General features: G+C 37.4%; 2 protein-coding genes across 3 annotated transcripts in view; one reads left to right on the forward strand and one right to left on the reverse strand.

The window, feature by feature from the left end:
• The window catches only part of si:dkeyp-97a10.3 (uncharacterized), a 64,280-nt gene extending 46,225 nt beyond the window's left edge, over positions 1–18,055 (reverse strand). Inside the window, exons 1-3 of the mRNA XM_057834264.1 lie at positions 17,961–18,055; positions 17,736–17,799; positions 4,487–4,822 (exon numbers count right to left, since the gene is read on the reverse strand). Of these exons, the coding sequence (XP_057690247.1) occupies positions 4,487–4,822; positions 17,736–17,778 (379 nt within the window). The 5' untranslated portion in view covers positions 17,779–17,799; positions 17,961–18,055. The remainder of the gene's footprint in view (positions 1–4,486; positions 4,823–17,735; positions 17,800–17,960) is intronic.
• The window catches only part of si:dkeyp-97a10.2 (uncharacterized), a 37,759-nt gene continuing 32,673 nt past the window's right edge, over positions 17,567–22,652 (forward strand). Inside the window, exons 1-2 of one of the 2 annotated variants that reach the window (XM_057834265.1) lie at positions 17,567–17,901; positions 20,570–20,617. In XM_057834265.1, coding sequence (XP_057690248.1) covers positions 17,856–17,901; positions 20,570–20,617 — 94 coding nt within the window. In that variant the 5' untranslated portion in view covers positions 17,567–17,855. The remainder of the gene's footprint in view (positions 17,902–20,569; positions 20,618–22,652) is intronic. The other variant, XM_057834268.1, reaches the window with a different exon arrangement.

Raw genomic sequence — 22,652 nt, forward strand, 5'->3', positions numbered from 1 at the left:
AAAAAAAAAAAACTGCGGCCTAGACATATACCCATTCACGACGCTTGATGGCGCCAGTCATCAATGAATCGAATGCTGAACGCGACTCGGGCGGCCAAAGCGAACCCCTGACACGAAGAAGAAAGTGGTAAGAAGGAAAAGAGAAGAAAATACCGGTAATAGAAGAGATAACCGAAAATGGAGAAACTTCGCGACAATTTGGAGAAAAGTGGGTCGAAGATTGGCCAGGTTAACCGGTGTTTGGCCATTCCTTACTACGCGGCGAAACGTCCTACACAATGCTCAGGGCGCTTGCATATGCATTCACACGCATGCGCACATCGGTTGGAAGCGGCGAGTACTCACTATTTTTGTTTTTATTTAGTTATTTAGAACCTTTTCACAGCCTCAAAGATACTTTTTGCATGTATTACCCTCTCATACTTTTAACCATTGTGTTTTTTTGTGTTAGCTTTGAAGCAGTTGACCACATTAGTCACGTAGCGTATTTAAACCGTCCTTATTTGACATAACTACATTTAAGTATTTTCTGCAGGCATTTCTTTAGTACGTTATTCCTGTATGCATCTAAACAAAACAAGTTTAGAGCACACGGTAGTAATTTAGGTGTCAAATTCGACTAATGTAGGACGTTTCGCCGATGTAGGACATTTTGGCAGAACACCGGCAGCTGAGGAGAAGTTATGACGCAAACTTCAAGTTGATGGTGATAAATGAGGCGGTGTCTTCAAACAACTGCAAAGCGGCTGTGAAATATGGTGTCACAGAGTGTAATGTACGGAGATGTAGAGCTCAAAAAGATCGCCTAAAAAATGCTCACAGTCAGAGAAAAGCTTTCCGTGGTCGTTTCTGTATAAAAATTAATTTGGTGTTCAAAAAGTCTTTTTTCAAACTTGAGTCTTGAAAAAGAGGGGGTCGTCTTATAATCGGGGTCGTCTTATATTCGGGCCAATACGGTAATAACCGAAATAACTGACAACCAATCCAACCAGCATGTTTCCAAACGCAGCAGTTCAATACTACATTTCCTATAATGCCTAGTGCGGCTTAGCTCAATGGCAGCTACTCAAGCACCGATGTTCTGCCAAAGTGTGCCTCATCGGCGAAACGTGCTACAAGAGGCGAATTTGACACCCAAAGTACTACCGTGAGCTTCCAACTTACTAAAAATACCTTAAGAAAATACTTAAATGTAGTTATATCAAATTTGGGTGGTTTAAATAAGCTACATGACTAATAGGAGTGAGAACCTCTTGGTACCTCACAATACGATACGATTTGCGATACAAAGCTCACGATAACGATCTGACGATATGGCTATACAACGATTATCGATACACTGGTCAGGAAATCATTGTAGGATATTTTACAAACAACTAATAAACAGAAAAACAAGCTTCTGCTGTGAATTGGAATGAGTACATCACTAGTAGACGTCCAATCCATTTGAACTGGGAGGGTGGCAGCGAATGAACATTCGTTCATTCGCTGCCATCCCTCCCACTTCAAACGGATTGAACGTCTATGGCCGTCAGTGGCAGCCATTGCCAGGCAATGAGGTAATTTTGGGCCATTTAAGGTCATTTACCTGTTGATGTTCAGTTACTTCCTGTTGATTTTGGGGTATTTTTATGGGTCACGTCCTGTTTATTTTGAGTTACAGAACAGGAAGTGACCTGGGAATCAACCAAGTGAATAGGCAGTGACTCAAACTCAACAGCTAACAACTAAAATGAACCGCAAGTGACCTGTAAATGCCCTGAAAATCGTACAGAATGACTGTGAATGCTCTGGTTTCGAATGAATGAACGTTCCCAGTCTAAATGGATTGGGCGTCGTGCACTGTCAATGCAGCCTTAGAGTTAACTGAGACACTATTATGGTGGAAGATTTTGGTAGCAACTTGTTGGTTCCTTTTTATTTTTTTCGACATTGACACCTTTTTAAAACGTTATCTCGATTCTTGGCAGGAGCAAATCGATAACCTTTTGGGTTACAAAGTATCACGATATATCACCATTTTGATATTTTGTCACACCCCTAGTGACTAATGTGGTCAATAGATCAACCCTCTGCTTAAATGCTCCCACCAGAAAACACAATGCTTAAAAGCATGAGAGGGAAATACAGTATATGCAAAAAGTATTTTGAGGCAATGAAAAGGTCATTTAAAGACTCAATAAAAATAAAAACAGTAAGTACTCGCTTCTTTTAACCGATGTGCGCATGCGTGTTCATGTGTGCGCAAGCGCACTTGGTATTGTGTAGACATTTCGCCGCGTAGGAAGGAATTCCTGAGTAGCTGAAGCAAAATCAAACACTGCTATAAAAGTGTATAATCTTCGGCAGCGCAACAATGCGACACCATACGGAATTTTACAGATCACACTAGTACACAGTTTCAACAGAAGTCGAAGTAAAGAAGTAAACAGTTGCCGAAAAGTACCATATTAAGTCGCACCCGAGTATAAGTCGCACCAGCCATAAAATGCCCAACGAAGAGGAAAAAAACATATCAGTCGCACCGGAGTTATAAGTCACATTTTGGGGGGAAATTTACTTGATAAAATCCAACACATAGAACAGATATGTCATCTTGAAAGGCAATTTAATATAAAAATACAATAGAGAACAACATGCTGAATAAGTGTACTGTATGATAATCTTACATGATCCATGAACAACGAAATGCGAATATACTGTCCTGCTCGGTACTGGCTATACAGCGAGCTAAACTCCCAAATGACGATGCTGGACGTCCATATAATTTGCTGAATCAATTTCATCCTTGATACCAAACAGGTTCGCATCAACGTAAATGAATGATAATTAGGTGCTACTACAGCAATGACACAAATGCTTAGCATGCGTTCACTAGCATTAGCACATCGTTCAAAAAACCACATAACTGGCTCTAAGTGTCCGATCGTGGGTGGAAAACACAACAACAACAACAGAAAAGCTGATACACACAAATAGAGATATTTTACTAGCATAAACAATGAACGTAGGTTCGCAGCAGTTTCTCTCTCTCTCTCTCTCTCTCTCTCTCTCTCTCTCTCTCTCTTGCCCACTCGCTCAGAGACGCTGCGTAGCTTTCCGTCTTCTTCTGGTGTGTGAGCGCTCTTCTTCGCGTAAACAAGTGCGAGTGCGCCCCCACTTGGGCGTGAAAGCGCCACAAACTAAAAGCATGCATTTCAATATAAAAAAGTCAATAATAAAATTGAACACACATTGCCAAAGGCAGAACGCGAACGTGGCCATAGCTACTAAGAGTTATTCAGATAACTATAGCATAGAGAACATGCTAACAAGTTTAACCAAACCATCAGTGTCACTCCGAAACACCAAAATACCATGTGAAATGATATCATAATGTGTTAATAATTTCACACACAAGTGACTCCTGAGTATAAGTCGCACCCCCAGCCAAACTACGAAAAAAAACTGCGACTTATAGTCAGAAAAATACGATAGGTTTAGCAATTCTACATACCAATAGCATGTGAGCTCCTGAAGTGACGAAGGTTTTGTTTGTGAGTGAGAATTTTTTTTTTTTTTTTTTTTGAGTGAGAATTGACAGTTGACACCATGATAAAGCCAGTCTGTGACTGTGCACGCATGCGCAAATTTGTATCCAAAGTAGAATAAAGGTATTTTCGTCTTAATTACTCTTTTGGGTACATGAGCATTTGATTATTTACGTATTGATCGTAATAAAAGTTTTAACAGGCAGCTGAGTACCGTTGTATTCTGTGCAAAGCGTCAGTCAATTTTTTCAACACACGCTAATTGGTCCCGTGAAAAATATGAGAACCGGACATTTTCATGAATTTATAAAACGCCGCCAGACACCCCCGGACAGGATGTGAAAATGTCTGGGCAAAAAAGGACGTTTGGTCACCCTAGCTAACGAGCTTAATGAGTAGTTGCTTTACTTTGCAACATTTCATTCATTTGCTTTGCGGCTTTTTTAGGTGTGATCAGAACTTTAACTACTAGCGCAAGTGTTCCGTTATCCAAGAAAACTGGATTTTCGAGTGCATCAGCGCATGCTCGCAGTGTCAAACGCACTCTTCGCTTCATTCGCTAGCGATAGCATTCCCGAACTACGCTAAAATTCTATAAACTTCTGAGGGTGCTTCAAATCAATCAATCTTATTCAGACTACAGCTGCACATTAATATTTTTTTGTAACTGACATAAGTTACTGGTTTGTCTTATACAGTAGCTTGTCAGTGGAGAGAGAAATATATTGATCATTGCATTCAAACATAAGAGCAGATGTTTAGTTACGGTATGTCTTGTTTTGATAATCAGCCTGCTTTTATGAACTCATTGGCTACCATTGACAAATCTAGATGTCCAACACATTTGAATATACTGTACTTCAAATTAACTGGACTGCTACTAGCGATGAACTCATGAAGTCACAGCAAAAATATGAAAACAGCCACATGATTGGACATCTATCATCAGTCCTTACCAAAAACTCTCAGCTGGACCGCTCTGCTGTTTGGCGTCAGGCCCGTGGAGGCGAGGGGCTCCACCTCCACCGTGTACGAACCAGCGTCGTCCAATTGCGCGCTTTCAATGCGGAGTTGGGTGGCTTCGATGGTGAGCCGGCCGTTAAACTGAGCCACGTCATTGATGGTGGAGGAACCGCCGGCGTAAAGGCCCAAGAAGGTGCCTTCGTACTCCCACCTCATTGAAATCACATCAGGGATGGTCTGCACTGTGAACTGAATCTCGCTGCCAGTCCGAACCAGCACAGGATCATTCTGGAACTGGATCTGGACCTGGTCTTGCGACTGCACCAGGACTGGAAGGCAAATAAACTGATTTAGGACAGAAACGGTCTGAAGCAAAAATGCAAAAGTGGTGTTTTGTTGCGGGGTTTTTTTGTGGCTGGTTGTTGGAGTCAGATGCCAGAAGAACACAGTTTTGCGTTTTCAACGGTTTACACAGAGACGACAGAGCGAAGCGTCACAAGATTTCCACTCTGGAATAGTGGTGGGCAATATGACGATAATAGATGGTTAAGGCGTTTACCATGTTGATGATTTAATAAAGCTGTAAGAAATCATATCTATCATCTTTTGGTGTGTTTAGTTTTTATATTCCTAAAGTTTTATCTCTTATTGTTAATTGCCTTTTACGTTTTCGTTCGTTGCATGTTTTGATAAAAATTACACAATTTTATTTAAAACCTGTTCAGACAGCTTATTCAGCTTCAAATGTGTGTTTTGTTTTGTTTGTTTGTTTGTTTGTTTTTTTGGGTGGGGGGGGCAATACAATTTAAAGTGCCTATGACAGCAAAAAACATGTTTATTTCATATTTAACGCAGTATTTTATGCTCCTGAATGAAATGGACCGCTTGGATGTGTGTGGAAGCTTGATTTATAAATTCAATTTTTTTAATCCCGCGCCATGAAAATGAGAGACTTTCTGGATTGAGGACAAATGCGAATGTGACGTCTTTTTACAACTGAAAGAGCTTGATTTTACGCTTGAATATGTCCGTAGAGGACATCGAACAATGCAGAAAAATAATAAGCTTCCAGTTCAAAGGTAACCTACACGGACGACGACGGCACACACAAGGCTGCTTGTCCATTGGAGGTGCGTGTCATTTATAAACGAACCTTAAACATAGTGCGGACAGGTATAAAATATTGTCTGAATTACAAGGCAAAAAAATTACCATAATTTTCGCGCTATAAGGCCCACCTGACTATAAGCCGCCACCCACCAAATTCGACACGAAAACGACATTTGTTCATAGATAAGCTGCACTGGACTATAAGCCACAGCTGTCTTCACTGTATTATGGGATATTTACACCAAAACATATTAAGCGGTAACACTTTATTTGACAGCAGCACCATACGACTGTCATAAGACCAAATCAACCATCATGAACAAATTGGCTACAAAGCTTCATTGCCTCAAGAAGCAATCACTGCTCCCTTTGGGGAAACAGTCAACCTCTTCTGTCAACACTGCTGTTGTCCAACATGCCTCCTAGCATGCTTTGCAGCACTACAGAAGTAAATAACAATCAAAATTCATGTTCTGTGCTAATTACTTATTCAGTTACTGTTCCAGTTGTTTCATTAATTGCTAGTTATGGTATTTGGTAATACTTAATATGACAGTGCCGCCATAAGACTGTCATAAGACAGTCATAATTATTAGAGATGTCCCGATCAATCAGATCGGGTCCGATCACGTCATTTTCAAAGTATCGGAATCGGCAAAAAAATATCAGCCATGCCTTTTTTTAATAAATATATATATATATATGTTTTTTTTTTTTTTTTAATTAAATCGTTTTCTAATTGTATTTAACGTTACAGACATAATATGTTACACTCATCCAGAGTCATTAGTTTAAGCTTAAGGTAGGGTTATCGGATTTATCCCAATAATGGTGGTAATTAATTTTTTTAAAAATGTATCACGTTAAAATATTTAACGCATGCACGACCCACTCACGCATTGTCGCCCTCAATCTGTAATGGCGCCGTATTACCTACATAGAGAGATAAAAGGCAGCGTAAAATGAGTAGAGTGAATTATGGCAGCCTTTGGAGCCTTTTTTTAATTGGCTAAAGCCTTACAATCCCTCTCCCAACAATTAGAAATATCATGGGAAGCAATGTGGGGAAGCAAGGTAGCAATTGATCTTCTTAACACCTTACGTTATTTCCCAACGCAGAGAAGATATATCAATTGGTAGCACTACGCACAGTCATGGTTCCACTTCCCATCATGCATTTGGGCATGGCCACAGTATAATTTACTGCAAGCTCAACAAATACACTAGATGGCAATATTTAGTCACAATATACAAAGTCACAAGTCTTTCTATCCGTGGATCCGTCTCACAGAAAGAATGTTAATAATGTAAATGCCATCTTGAGGATTTATTGTCATAATAAACAAATACAGTACTTATGTACTGTATGTTGAATGTATATATTCGTCCGAGTTTAATTCATTTTTTTCTTAATGCATTGCCAAAATGTATATGATTGGGAAAAATTATCGGGAATGATTGGAATTGAATCGGGAGCAAAAAAAAAAGGCAATCGGATAGGGAAATATCGGGATCGGCACATACTCAAACTAAAACGATTGGGATCGGATCGGGAGCAAAAAAACATGATCGGAACAACCCTAATAATTATGACATGACACAGTCATTACTATTAATGAATGCTTATAACAGATGTCATTTAGTGTTATCCGGCAAATTATCTCACTTTGAAATGGATGTAAAAGATCCAAACTGCACATAAATCTCACTTTTGAATGGATGTTGAAGATCCAAACTGGACATGTATAACATAAATAAATAGTAACATAATTTTCTGGATGACACTTTAATGACACCTGTCATAAGCATTCAGTAATGCCCATGATAGTGTCATTTCATAAATATGATTGTCTTATAAGTTATGACAGTCTTATGACGTCGCTGTCAAATAAAGTGTTACCAAATACCATAACAAGCAATTAATGATACAACTGGAACAGTGACTGAATAAATAATTAGTGCAGAACATGACTTTTGATTGTTATTTACACCCGTAGTGCTGCAATGCATGCTAGGAGGCATGTGTTCCTATTAACCCTAATAAATCAACAAATAAGCCACACTGGACTATAAGCCGCAGGATTCAAAATGAAGTAAAAAAGTAGCGGCTTATATTCCGAAAATTACGGTATCCGTCCGAAAGTAGATGTTGACTAGAGTTTGGAGACATCTGAAGGTCAATGAGCATAACTACTGTGCTAAGCTGTGACCAGCCCTTGCGCAAAGGCAGAAGGCTTCTACATTCACTTTGAAGTGAACATGCATATTGGCCCAAAACCGATGATGAAAAACCGATGTCGATATTACCCAATATTATTGTAAAATGCTTTTAATGGCCAATATTATCGGCTACCCGATAATATCGGACACCTCTACCCAAAAGTTTGAAGTAGAACCAAATAAATGACTGCAGCAATTTTCCTGATTTAGTTGGATAATTATCCTGAACAAGCAATGTCCCGATGATGTCCATATACAGTGCAGTACTACATAAGGTTAAATGTATTTACACAAAGGACAAGCACAATTCACACTCCCGGATGACACCAAAGTCCAATTACTTGATATTTTCCTAACCGAGTTAATCACTTTGCATTATTTATTATTTCAAAGAAGCTCTATTAGGGGAACAGGTAAAAACGACTTTGCCAGAATGTCCTCAGCCTGTTCGTTGGGCTCAATCACCATTTTGCCAAATCAATTTTCAATAGGCAGCGGGGAAAAATGACTATTTAATTAAACGAGAATGTTGCCGATTACGACTTTAATTATTATCTCTCATGCGTGAACGGCAGGCCGCGGACAGGGAGCAAATTGAAATGTAATTTCAAATTCCCGGCACCTCATTTTCTACGCTCGTTTGCTGCAACGCAAACGCGCGAATATCTTTGACGCTTGATTTTAGTTAGTTTTTTTGGTTTATTTTATGCGGTTTCACCAGGCATTGCAGGCTGTGACAAGTGGAAGAGGACCACCACAACACATTATGTTTGCATTATTCATGCTTTTAAAGACATTAAACGCTCAATTTGAGGATAAGACTCTTGTTGCTCGTCTCGTAATCTGTGACGATGGCACAAACTCAATTATGTATTTTTTGTGGCCAGAAAATTGAGTAAACAATAAAGAATGTCTGAAGAAAGTTATAAGTGCATCACTTAATCAACAACTAATAGATTAAGGATTGATCATTTTTGTTTGATTATCGATGAACAGTACTACAGTGATGACTGTTTTTTCGCGATTAACGAGGAACCCCCCTAATCCCCCCGCGAAAATCGAAAATCTGCAAAATAGAGGCGGAGCCTATTTACATGAACATATATATATATACATTAGTGCTGAAACGATTAATCGATTAACTCAAGTAATTCGATTACAAAAAAGATTTAAATTTTGCTGCTCCGAGTTTAATTAAAGTGGCGTTGTAACGGTTTGTTTTGAAAGTGTTTGCATTTAGTTTTATTGATTTGGATGGATACACTGCCCTCTATTGGCAACAGTGAATATGAAATAACTCATTTTACATGGGTGAATCCAGATGCTCCCTGTTAAGACCAACATAAGCTAAGTTTTTGTTTAAGCTAATGTTATTTCAATGCATTCATAATTTAGTTCATAGGTGTATTTAGCCATTTTTGGAGGGAATATGTGTTTGAACCATTTGTTAAGAGCATTGTTAAAAGAAAAAACATTTTATAGCATTTAGGCCAGCAGACTTTTGCTATGTAAGTTAGCCGATTTTTTTTTTTTTTTTTGTATTTAGATCCTCATTAATTTTTTTATTTTTTTATCGTTTGAGGCTCAACTCAGGTATTTTAATATTCTATGTTCTTTACCTTGCCTGGCATGGCCAGACTGTTCTCCCTGTGTTTTTCAAACACTGAGAGTATAGTCTGGGACCCAGCCCATTAACGGCCTCTCGAGCAAGTACAAAATCAATCGACAAATCAGATTCGTTTATTGGCGTGACGTGTTCTTAACGAGCAACGTCACTCTTCCGCGTCAGAAGTCGTCTCCACAACAACACAGATGGCGAACAGGAGAGCCGAGAATATGTTCCAATCCACGGTAAAATCAGTTTTAAATTACCAAAAACACATCGACACAAGTCATTGACAATAGTCTTTCTCGCATTAGCCATGTTGAATAAACTCCGCTCTCCTCGTATGTTTACTTCCGTGCGCAAGTCCCTCATCCCGCCCGTCGCTGATTGGTCCACTCCGCTGTCTGTTTGCTGTGGCTTGCTCCGCCCTGGAAATTTTATTCGCTTAATGGTGGCCAAACTCAATAGCTGGAACAGCGGTGAGTCTGGAGTACCAGGCTATTCCTTACCCAAATACTCAATTATTCAAACTAACTAGTTCATCGATTAATCGACTGCAAAAATAATCGATAACTGCAGCCCTAGAATATATATCTAATTTTTTTTTTGTTTTTTGTTTTTTTTGTTTGTTTGTTCAATGTAGTTCCTCAGGTTTAACAGCATTGAAAAGAGATACATACAGTGGGGCAAATAAGTATTTAGTCAACCACAAATTGTGCAAGTTCTCCCACTTGAAAATATTAGAAAGGCCTTTAATTGTCAACATGGTTAAACCTCAACCATGAGAGACAGAATGTGGGGAAAAAAAAAACTGAAAATCACATTGTTTGATTTTTAAAGAATTTATTTGCAAATCATGGCGGAAAATAAGTATTTGGTCAATACCAAAAGTTCATCTCAATACTTTGTTATGTACCCTTTGTTGGCAATAACAGAGGCCAAACGTTTTTTGTAGCTCTTCACAAGCTTTTCACACACTTTTGCTGGTATTTTGGCCCATTCCTTCATGCAGATCTCCCCTAGAGCAGTGATGTTTTGGTGCATTCGTTGGGCAACACGGACTTTCAACTCCCTCTGCAGATTTTCTATGGAGTTGAGACCTGGAGACTGGCTAGGCCACTCCAGGACCTTCATATGCTTCTTACGAAGCCACTCCTTTGTTGCCCTGGCTGTGTGTTTGGGATCATTGTCATGCTGAAAGACCCAGCCACGTCTCATCTTCAATGCCTTTGCTGATGGAAGGAGATTTTCATTCAAAATCTCTCCATACATGGCCCTATTCATTCTTTCCTTTGCACGGATCAGTTGTCCTGGTCCTTTTGCAGAAAAAAAGCCCCAAAGCATGATGTTTCCACCCCCATGCTTCACAGTGGGTATGGTGCAATTCAGTAGTCTTTTCCCTCCAAACATGATGAGACCCTGTGTTTCTACCAAAAAGTTCTATTTTGGTTTCATCTGACCATAACACATTCTCCCAGTCCTCTTCTGGATCATCCAAATGCTCTCTAGTGAACCGCAGACGAGCCTGGACATGTACTTTCTTCAGCAGGGGGACACGTCTGGCAATGCAGGATTTGAGTCCCTGGCGGCGCATTGTGTTACTGATAGTAGCCTTTGTTACTGTGGTCCCAGCTCTCTGTAGGTAGTTCACTAGGTCCCCCCGTGTGGCTCTGGGATTTTTGCTCCCCGTTCTTGTTATCATTTTGACGCCACTGGGTGAGGAGGGAGTTGAAAGTCCGTGTTGCCCAACGACAGCCCCAAAACATCACTGCTTTAGAGGAGATCTGCATGGAGGAATGGGCCAAAATACCAGCAACAGTGTGTGAAAAGCTTGTGAAGAGTTACAGAAAACAATTGCCAACAAAGGGTACATAACAAAGTATTGAGATGAACTTTTGGTATAGACCAAATACTTACAGTATTTTCCACCGTGATTTTCAAATAAATTCTTTAAAAATCAAACAATGTGATTTTCTGGTTTTTTTTCCACATTCTGTCTCTCATGGTTGAGGTTTACCCATGTTGACAATTACAGGCCTCTCTAATACTTTCAAGTGGGAGAACTTGCACAATTACTGGTTGACTAAATACTTATTTGCCCCACTGTATAAGACATGTTATTATTATATTATATTATTCCCTTTTCCCCCCCAAAGTAGAATAAAAAAGAAACGAAACAAAAAAAAAAAATATATATATATATATACATGTATATTTTAGGGCTGTCAAAATTATCGCGTTAACTGGCGGTAATTAATTTTTTTTAATTAATCACGTTAAAATATTTGATGCATTTAACGCACATGCCCCGCTCAAACAGATTCAAATGACAGCACAGTGTCATGTCCACTTGTTACATGTGTTTTTTGGTGTTTTGTCGCCCTCTGCTGGCGCTTGGGTGCGGCTGATTTTATGGGTTTCAGCACAATGAGCACTGTGTAATTATTGATATCAACAATGGCGAGCTACTAGTTTATTTTTTGATTAAAAATTTTACAAATTTTATTAAAACTAAAACATTAAGAGGGGTTTTAATATAGAATTTCCATAACTTGTACTAACATTTATCTTTTAAAAACTATAAGTCTATCTATCCATGGATCGCTTTAACAGAATGTTAATAATGTTAATGCCATCTTGTTGATTTATTGTTATAATAAAAAAATACAGTACTTATGTACAGTATGTTGAATGTATATATCTGTCTTGTGTGTTATCTTTCCATTCCAACAATAATTTACAGAAAAATATGGCATATTTTATGGATGGTTTGAATTGCGATTAATTACGATTAATTAATTTTTAAGCTGTGATTAACTCGATTAAAAATTTTAATCGTTTGACAGCCTTAGTATATTTTAATAAATGGTTTTTAAGAACTGCAAATGTAATAATTATGGTATAAATGAGATGAATATATAAATATATAAATATATGCATACATGCATATATATTAACGTTTTTAAATAAAATATTGTATTGCATTTTTTTTATACATTGAAAAAAATGTTTGAAGCACGAAGTAGCAAGGGACCACTTTACTCTCATTTCAGCCTTTGTTGTTATTGTTGTTTTAGCTCTTCATGACATACATGATGAATGTTTACGTCACCTAGATTATAATTTCACAACTATTCGAAGAACAAATAATTAAATCACATAAAAGTAAGGGAACACATATTTAATTTTGATTAATAATTTTCTAATATTTTTATATACGTATATGCCTACTTCAAGAATGGAACACTGAGAACATGAGAAAACTAATTTGTTTTTTGTTTTGTTTTTTATAGATACAGTATAATTATTCATAGATCAAAAGACAAAACTAATGCTTTAAAATTAAATACGTACAGTGTGCATTCAACGTTTTTGTTTTAACGTCATTGTTCACGACTCTTCCTTGGCATCACGTCATTTATCAGTTGGTCAAAGCAGTAAAATGTTTTGATCGAAACAATACAAAACTTACCGGCTGGTCTACTCTATGTGCTCAATCCACTCATCCCAGCGAATGGTCGGATGGAGAAAAATAGAGGCTTACCACTAACCCTAACACAGTGTTTGTGTTAAAGCAATTTCCTACACAGCACGAATTAACCAATTTTTCAGAAAAAAAAACAATTGAATTTCTTGGAAAAACAATTAAAACGCTGGCCGCCACAGCAATGAAACTAAATGGATAGGGCGTTGCGTGTAAAAAAAAAAAATCCTGCCTTTGGTTCCATCACCTCCGGTAACTGACTCTCGCTTCCTAGCCAACAGAGAAATAGGATTAAAACTGTGTTTTACACTTTTTTGGTTTAGTTTACAAAAAAGGGGCTGTGGCTAGGGCCCTATGGGCTGTGGCTAGGGTTGCCAACCATCCCTTGAAAAACGGAACTGTCCAGTATTCAGAAACAAACATGCGCTTCCCATATTGAGCTCTCAAGGGACACGCTTTTGTCCCATGTTATCAGGAAACTCGAAAATAGTCTCTTATTTGTAGAACAAATGAATACTGGTATGGTGCATTACAAGAATATGCAGGGACACACGTTCCCCTGCCTCTCCTGCTTTTTGACCAATGAGCTGACGGATCAATGGCAATACGAAATCCCACTCATCTCATTGGTCAAGGTACTGTCACTTACCATGATGATAATGGAAGATATAAGACATAGACATAATAGTGTGGAAGATAAAATGTTTGAGTGAAGCTTGAGTAAAAATCATGTTAAAAATGCTAATTGTCTTGTCCTTCTCTGTGTACTTTCACTAATTTTATGATATTTTTGTGTTCCGTCATCTTCATTTGTATTTCCACATTATTTTTACTACAATGATCATTTGCAAAAATGTTATTGCGAAGGAGACTTTGAACTGACTTTGTTTAAAGAAAAGTATAACAAAGTTTGTTTACACTTAAATAATAATAATTTAAAATCAAGAATTTAAACAACAAATGACCAAAAACACACACACACACATATACAGTACAGGCCAAAAATTTGGACACACCTTCTCATTAGTGCATTTTCTTTATTTTCACGACTATTTACATTGTAAATTCTCACTGAAGGTAATAAAGCTATGAATGAACATGTGTGGGATTATGTACTTAGCAAAAAAGGTGAAATAACTAAAAACATGTAGTATTCCAGTATCTTCAAAGTAGCCAACATTTTCTCTGATTACTTTTTTGAACACTCTTGCCATTCTCTAGGTGAACTTAAAGAAGGAGTCGCCTAAAATGGTTTTTGACTTCAAAGGTATGCCTTTTTAGTGTTAATTAGTAGAATTTATTGCTTTATGAAATTGGGTTGGGACCTTCATTTGTGTTGCATTGAATGAGGTGTGTCTTTGGCCTGTACGATATGTATGTAAGTGTTATGAATAATTAAAAAAAAAAAAAAAAAATTATGCATGTGTGTGTAAGGTGAATTAGTCTTACCCAGATATTACTTAAATTCAAGTAATTAGTAGTATTTTTCAGGGTTTGAAATTACAGCCATTTTTGTTACATATGTGCCCAAAATGTAATATGTGTGATTTACAAATATTTGGGAACAAACAATTACTGTGTTGTGAGTAAAAGTCATGGCATTAGCCTTTATGATTAAATGCATACATATACACATACTAGTACATGCATAAATATATATATATATATATATATTAGGGCTGTCAAACGATTAAAATTTTTAATCGAGTTAATTACAGCTTAAAAATTAATTAATCGTAATTAATCGCAATTAATCGCAATTAATCGCAATTCAAACCATCTATAAAATATGCCATATTTTTCTGTAAATTATATATATATTCTGTAAAATAATTTGTTGGAATGGAAAGATAAGACACAAGATGGATATATACATTCAACATACGGTACATAAGGACTGTAGTGGGCATTTCACTCTACTGTCATTTAAATCTGTCTATGCTGTCCTCACTCCGAAGCGTCTACTTTTTCCAAAGCTAGACAGCTAGTGAACGACGCCTTAATAATCAGACTTCTTCCTTTTTCATCTGATTTATTAATAAAATGGCCTCAAACCACTGTCCTCTTTAGACCGTCGTGAAACTACAAAAAAAAAGTACACAAGCAGTGCATTAGCAACAACGTTAGCTTAGCACGCTATACAGGTTCACTAAACATAAACAAAAAGCGTCTCATACAAAAAATATAACATTTCGCTTACTAACATAATATATACATTCTTTACAACAACCATACTTACGGACAAATCTTGTCCAAGGATCATATAAGCACAACATTACAACGTAGGCGTCAGCCCGAGACGTCGTGCAGCCATATTGAACTGGCAAGAAAGCAATAAACCATGTCACAAAGCGACCACAAGAGTTCGCTGTTAGACAGCACAAAAAAACCTTGCTGTAAAACTTACCAAAAGGCAGAATACTGTCTGAGCGGGACATGTGCGTTAATTGCGTCAAATATTTTAACGTGATTAATTTAAAAAATTAATTACCGCGCGTTGACGCGATAATTTTGACAGCCCTAATATATATGTACATAGGGCATATATACATACATATATATATATATATATATACATACATATATATATATATATATGCATTAGGGCTGTCAAACAATTAAATTTTTTAATCGAGTTAATTACAGTTTGAAAATTAATTAATCGTAATTAATCGCAATTCAAACCATCTATAAAATATGCCATATTTTTCTGTAAATTATTGTTGGAATGGAAAGATAAGATGGATATATACATTCAACATACGGTACATAGGGACTGTATTTGTTTATTATAACAATAAATCAACAAGATGGCATTAACTTTATTAACATTCTGTTAAAGCGATCCATGGATAGAAAGACGTGTAGTTCTTAAAAGATAAATGTTAGTACAAGTTATAGAAATTTACATTAAAACCCCTCTTAATGTTTTCGTTTTAATAAAATTTGTAAAAATTTCAATCAAAAAATAAACTAGTAGCCCGCCATTGTTGATGTAGATAATTACTTACACAATGCTCATGGGTGCTGAAGCCTATGAAATCAGTCGCACCCAAGCGCCAGCAGAGGGCGACAAAACTCCATAAAACACAATTAACATGTGGGAATTTCACTGTACTGTCATTTAAATCTGTCTGAGTGGGGCATGTGCGTTAATTGCGTCAAATATTTTAACGTGATTTTTTTAAATTATCGCCCGTTAACGCGATAATTTTGACAGCCTTGATATTAGGGCTGTCAAAATTATCGCGTTAACGGGCGGTAATTAATATTTTTAATTAATCGCGTTAAAATATTTGACGCAATTAAAGCATGCACGGAATGACCCGTTCATGTGTTGCCTCAGTTTACAATGACGCCGTTTCAGCACATTGAGAGCAAAAAGGCAGAGAAATGCGAGTGGTCACAGGCGTTCATCGGACCGCGCCTCTTATTGGCTTAAGCTTTGGCAGCCACTACTAACAGTCATGGTTGTCCAACTTCCCATCATCCATTTGGGCGGAGCAGGATACATTCTTTTTCTTAACACGCCCAGTTGTACGCAACGCAGCACATACTGTATATCATTTGCAGCCACCACTGACAGTCATGATTGCCCAACTTCCCATCATGCATTTGGACGGAACAGTTAAGTCGCTACAGTATCATTTAGTGAAAGCACAACAAAAATATTATAGCTATCTCTCGAAAAAATATGAAATTACAATAACTTGTACTCAAATTTACAATTTACAATTATATTTATATACTAGATGGCAATATTAAGTCACAATATACAAAGTCACATTTATCCTTTAAGAACTACAAGTCTTTCTATCCGTGGGTCCCTTTAACAGAAAGAATGTTAATAATTTTAATGCCATCTCGTGGATTTATTGTTATGATAAACAAATACAGTACTTATGTACAGTATGTTGAATGTTTATGTCCGTCTTGTGTCTTATATTTCCAAACCATAATTTACAGAAAAATATGGCATATTTTAGTGATGGCTTTAATTGCGATTAATCACGATTAATTTTTAAGCTGTGATTAACTCGATAAAAAAATTAAATCGTTTGATACCCCTTATATAGATATATCAGTCTTTTTTATCTTTTTGTGAAGTTTCGTGGTTGTATGCTACGTTCACTTACATCCTTTGTAACTCCAGGGGGCTAAGCCCCCCTGTTTTTAAAATGTAGTGACGCCCCTGGAATTCAGTAAAGTACCCTCTGAAGTGACAGTGGGACTTTAAAATAATAGACAACTGGAGCCCTCTGTGTTTTCAAATGCAACTAGAATGAAACAATTTATTTCGTTTTTATATAATAAATGACTTTTTAAAAGATTCCAAGTGTTCACTTTTGAAAGCGCTAGTCATGACGTGTTGCATTCAGGGTCATAAAATACGGTGGGTAAATACAAATCTCTATTATTCTATTACTTACTCTTATGTCAAACACGTTTTCTTATACTAGCTAAAATAGGAATACGTTGTTCATTGATTTGCAACGATTTTAATCAGTAATAGATAAAAAAGAAACAAAAAACGTGTGTGATAATTGTCGTTTGAAAAATGCGTTTTCATATTTCCGAGCCTGGGAGAAGTCAGTAAAGGCCACATGAGGGGAATGTGGACGCGCTAGTTTGGGAGGGATGACAAATGAACAGAGAGCGACTTTGCGGTTTCGAGTGTGATTGTTTTCTTCCACTTCTTGTACACTTGTTTGTAATAGCACGAAGCTTATCTCGTTTTCTTCCTACGTCACCGACTCAGAGGCCATTCCGAGGCTATTTTTGGAAGCTGGAAGAAAAATAATTTGTTGTTTTTTTTTGTTACCTGTCAGCGAGAATCCAACGAAGAAAGCACAGAGTTGATTCATATCGCCAGTCAGGTCGACAACCTGGAAGGGACAAGCTCTTAGCAAAATGAACACAAAGAAGCAAGTTTTTTTGCCACATGACAAACACATTTAACGCTGTAAGTTACTCTCTTCCGGGAATACGTAAGTCAAACAATTTTATTCCTTCTTTTTTCGAGGTAATAAGTTAATCATTAACTTACCCGAGCTGGTTTGATTGATGAGCATTTTGGTACGTGATTGAAGTCATGCTCACTTTGGTTCGACTAAGGTAAACATGCCAACTTCCGGGTTGCCGCCACGCCCATTTGTCACCGATGCACCTGTTCTCTTAAAGGGCCAACACCCCATAAAAGCGAATTTAAACGTTGCCGAGATAGACAAATATTGTGTTTGTTATTGACCGACATACAACCGGTTTTAAGTAAATTTAGAACACTATGAATAATAAGCTAATTTAACTGCTCTTTTAGGAATACATTCATTCCATTTCCGACTCGCGAACAATATTTATGAGTTGGGGTGTGACAAAATATCGAAATGGTGATACAGTGGGGCAAATAAGTATTTAGTCAACCACCAATTGTTTTAGTTTTCCTACTTGAAAAGATTAGCGAGGCCTGTAATTGTCAACATGGGTAAACCTCAACCATGAGAGACAGAATGTGGGGGGGAAACAGAAAATCACATTGTTTGATTTTTGAAGAATTTATTTCCAAAATAGAGTGGAAAATAAGTATTTGGTCACCTACAAACAAGCAAGATGTCTGGCTGTCAAAGAGGTCGAACTTCTTCTAACGAGGTCTAACGAGGCTCCACTCGTTACCTGTATTAATGGCACCTGTTTTAACTCATTATCGGTATAAAAGACACCTGTCCACAACTTCAGTCAGTCACACTCCAAACTCCACTATGGCCAAGATCAAAGAGCTGTCGAATGACACAAGAGACAAAATTGTAGACCTGCACCAGGCTGGGAAGACTAAATCTACAATAGGCAAAATGCTTGGTGTAAAGAAATCAACTGTGGGAGCAATTATTAGAAAATGGAAGACATACAAGACCACTGATAATCTCCCTCGATCTGGGGCTCCATGCAAGATTACACCCCGTGGCGTCAAAATGATAACAAGAACGGTGAGCAAAAATCCCAGAACCACACGGGGGGACCTAGTGACTGACCTACAGAGAGCTGGGACCACAGTAACAAAGGCTACTATCAGTAACATAATGCGCCGCCAGGGACTCAAATCCTGCACTGCCAGACGTGTCCCCCTGCTGAAGCCAGTACACGTCCAGGCCCGTCTGCGGTTCACTAGAGTGCATTTGGATGATCCAGAAGAGGACTGGGAGAATGTGTTATGGTCAGATGAAACCAAAATAGAACTTTTTGGGAGAAACACAGGTTCTCGTGTTTGGAGGAGAAAGAATACTGAATTGCACCCGAAGAACACCATACCCACTGTGAAGCATGGGGGTGGAAACATCATGCTTTGGGGCTGTTCTTCTGCAAAGGGACCAGGATGACTGATCAGTGTAAAGGAAAGAATGAATGGGGCCATGTATCGAGAGATTTTGAGTGAATATCTCCTTCCATCAGCAAGGGCATTGAAGATGAGACGTGGCTGGATCTTTCAGCATGACAATGATCCCAAACACACAGCCAGGGCAACAAAGGAGTGGCTTCGTAAGAAACATTTCAAGGTCTTGGAGCGGCCTGGCCAGTCTCCAGATCTCAACCCCATAGAAAATCTGTAGAGGGAGTTGAAAGTCCGTGTTGCCCAACGACAGCCCCAAAACATCACTGCTCTAGAGGAGATCTGCATGGAGGAATGGGCCAAAATACCAGCAACAGCGTGTGAAAACTGAAGAGTTACAGAAATAATTTGGCCTCCATTATTGCCAACAAAAGGTACAGAACAAAGTATTGAGATGAACTTTTGGTATTGACCAAATACTTATTTTCCACCATGATTTGCAAATAATGTATTTAAAAATCATACAATGTGATTTTCTGTTGTTTTTTTCCACATTCCGTCTGTCATGGTTGAGGTTTACCCATGTTGACAATTCCATGCCTCTCTAATATTTTCAAGTGGGAGAACTTGCACAATTAGTGGTTGACTAAATACTTTTTTGCTCAACTGTAAATGACCTTAAATGGCCCAAAATTACCTCATTGCATGGCATTGGCTGCTACTGACGGCCATAGACGTTCAATCAAATGGATTGGACGTCTACTAGTGATAAACTCATTCCAAATCACAGTAGAAGCTTGTTTTTCTGTTTATTAGTTGTTTTTAGAATATCCTAGAATGATTTCCTGACCAATATATCAATCATCGTTGTATCACCATATCATCAGATCATTGTTATCGTGAGCTTTGTATCGCAAACCGTATCGTATCATGAGGTACCAAGAGGTTCCCACCCCTATTTATGAGTAGACAGAAAATGACTTTGGCACCAAGCTGGATAGATGAGGAGGGGAAAAGAGAATAGATGAGGAGGGGAAAAGAAAAGAAAAAGTGAGTGAACAAACAATTTGTCTGTAGTAAAGCTGCACTGTAGGCAATGTTCACTCTTAATCGCCTTCTTCTCAAACGCTTCCTGCCAGGCAGCTGAGGCATTATGTGCGAGGAACAAGGTCAAAGGAAGAAGCTGTTCAATTATTAAAGACTCTGACTCTCGCTTTGTTTTCCTCCGCTTTCTCCAATGCCCTTCAACACGTCTTGTTGATTTCATGATAAACATACAATACATGTCAAGGACTCTAGTCTACACTACTGTCTGATGTTTTTCTTTCCAACAGGGGACCGCGTGCCTGAAAAGACGTGTTCCTTGGCTATTTATGTGAAAGGTATGTTTGTTTGAATTTACACTCATGTAAGTCATTTGTACATTTCTTAATGTACTAGTATGTTACTTATATCTTTTTTTTTTTTTTTAAGTCAGTATTTATATTATCTTCAATTTTAAAGTACATCATATGTTCTTGAATAGTTAAAATTGAGGTTTTGCTTTTAGATGTGAGGAAATATTAAAAAAAAAAAAACAGATGGGGTTTTGGATGGAATTTTTTAAATCAGTGAAAAAAAATACAATTTTAAATGGAAATCAGTTTCTCATTTATGCCTTGTTTCAGTGTAATACAGCAGCCTAATGCACATAAGCGGATTTTAAGGGGGGGGTCAGGGGGGCCAGGCACCCCCTGGTGGTCGAAAAGTGTCATTGCATGTAATTCACTTTCCTATATATATAAAAGTTGTAAAGCAATAAAACTGCAACAAAAATGAATGAAATGAAAAAATATATATATTTCTATAATGGGTCAAAATTATTTTTCGAGCACCTTAGACGGCTTTGCAAATAATTTTAAAAAATGTACTGGAAAAAAAACAAATTTTAATGATTTTTTTTTTTCTTTGATTGAAAATATTTATTTTGATTGAAGCAACTTTTGGGGGGCTTGAATGATTCAGACACAAATGTCCTAATCATAATATGGCACAAAAAGGATTGCTTCAATCAAAGAAAAATTTTTCAATTAAAAATTAAGTGTTCAAATGCAAAATTTTCAATCTCAAATATTTTGTCGCATTCAAAAACTTTTTTTTTTGATTGAAATTTTTCCTTTTTTGATTCAAGTGATTTTCTTTTTTGAAAATCTATATTTTTTTCAAAGCAACCCTTTTTTTGATTGAATAATAAAGACAAAAATGTCCTAGCCAAAATGTGGCCCAAACACAAATCAACATTACTTAAATCAAAAAAAGTTGCTTCAATCAAAAAAAAAAAAAAAACTTGACTTCATTTAAAAAAAAAAAAATCAATCAAAGAAAAATAGCTTTCACATGCATTTTTTTTTTAGTTTCAAATTTATTTTTGCATTCAAAAACTTTTTTTAGTGAAGTGACATTTTTTCGGTTGAAAATATATATTTTGATTGAAACTTTTTTTAATATTGAAGCAACTTTTTTTTTTTTGATTGAATAAAAAAGACACAAATCTACCTCCATATGGCTCCGCCCAGGGGATACAATTTTTGACTGGAGTAACTATATTGGCACAAAACCGGCGGGCGTACCATATTCAATGGATGACGATCTTGACAAAAAGTATTACCTAAGCAGCCTGATTTAGAATTCCCCTCATGAATGATGGGAAACAAAAAATGCTTATTGTCATCTTATAATTATAAATATTCTTGTAAGTTAATTTAATTGCTGACACTGTGTTTCGGGGTCATCAACATGTTGTGCCCCCCCTGCCCCAAAACTCAAACTCCGCCTATGCTAATGCATGTGTCAAACCTATGAATTCATTAATTCTTTTTCTTAGCCGCTTATCCTCACGAAGGTCACGGGGGAGCTGGAGCCAATCCCAGCCAAGTATGGGCAGTATATGGGGTACACCCTGAATCGGTTGCCAGCCGATTACAGGGCACAAGGAGGCGCACACAGTCATACCTAGGGACAATTTAGAGCAATGGTTCTTGACCTTGCCAAAGGTACTGAACCCCACAAATTTCATAGGTGCATTTACCGAACCCTTCGAAATTTCATAATAACGTTTTTTTGTTTTTTTGTTTTTTACATATTCAAAACCTAGCAAGCAAACATATACGTGAATACCTGTTCAAATTTCTTCCAGAATTCAACTTTACTACAAATATTTTCTGTTGTACAGAGCCCCCCGGGTGCCAGGGTAGAAAAAAAAAATCATAGCTAATCTGTACCCATAGTTTAGTAATCTGTGGGTACAGTTTACTAATCTGTACTGTGCTGCACATTTTCTGTGCTGGGTACAGATTGCTAAACTGTGGTTACAGTTTAGTAATCTGTGGGTACAGTTTAGTAAACTGTGGGTACAGATTAGTAATCTGTGGGTACAGA

The sequence above is a fragment of the Corythoichthys intestinalis genome, chromosome 4 (genome assembly GCF_030265065.1).
Source record: "Corythoichthys intestinalis isolate RoL2023-P3 chromosome 4, ASM3026506v1, whole genome shotgun sequence".
NCBI lineage: Eukaryota > Metazoa > Chordata > Actinopteri > Syngnathiformes > Syngnathidae > Corythoichthys > Corythoichthys intestinalis.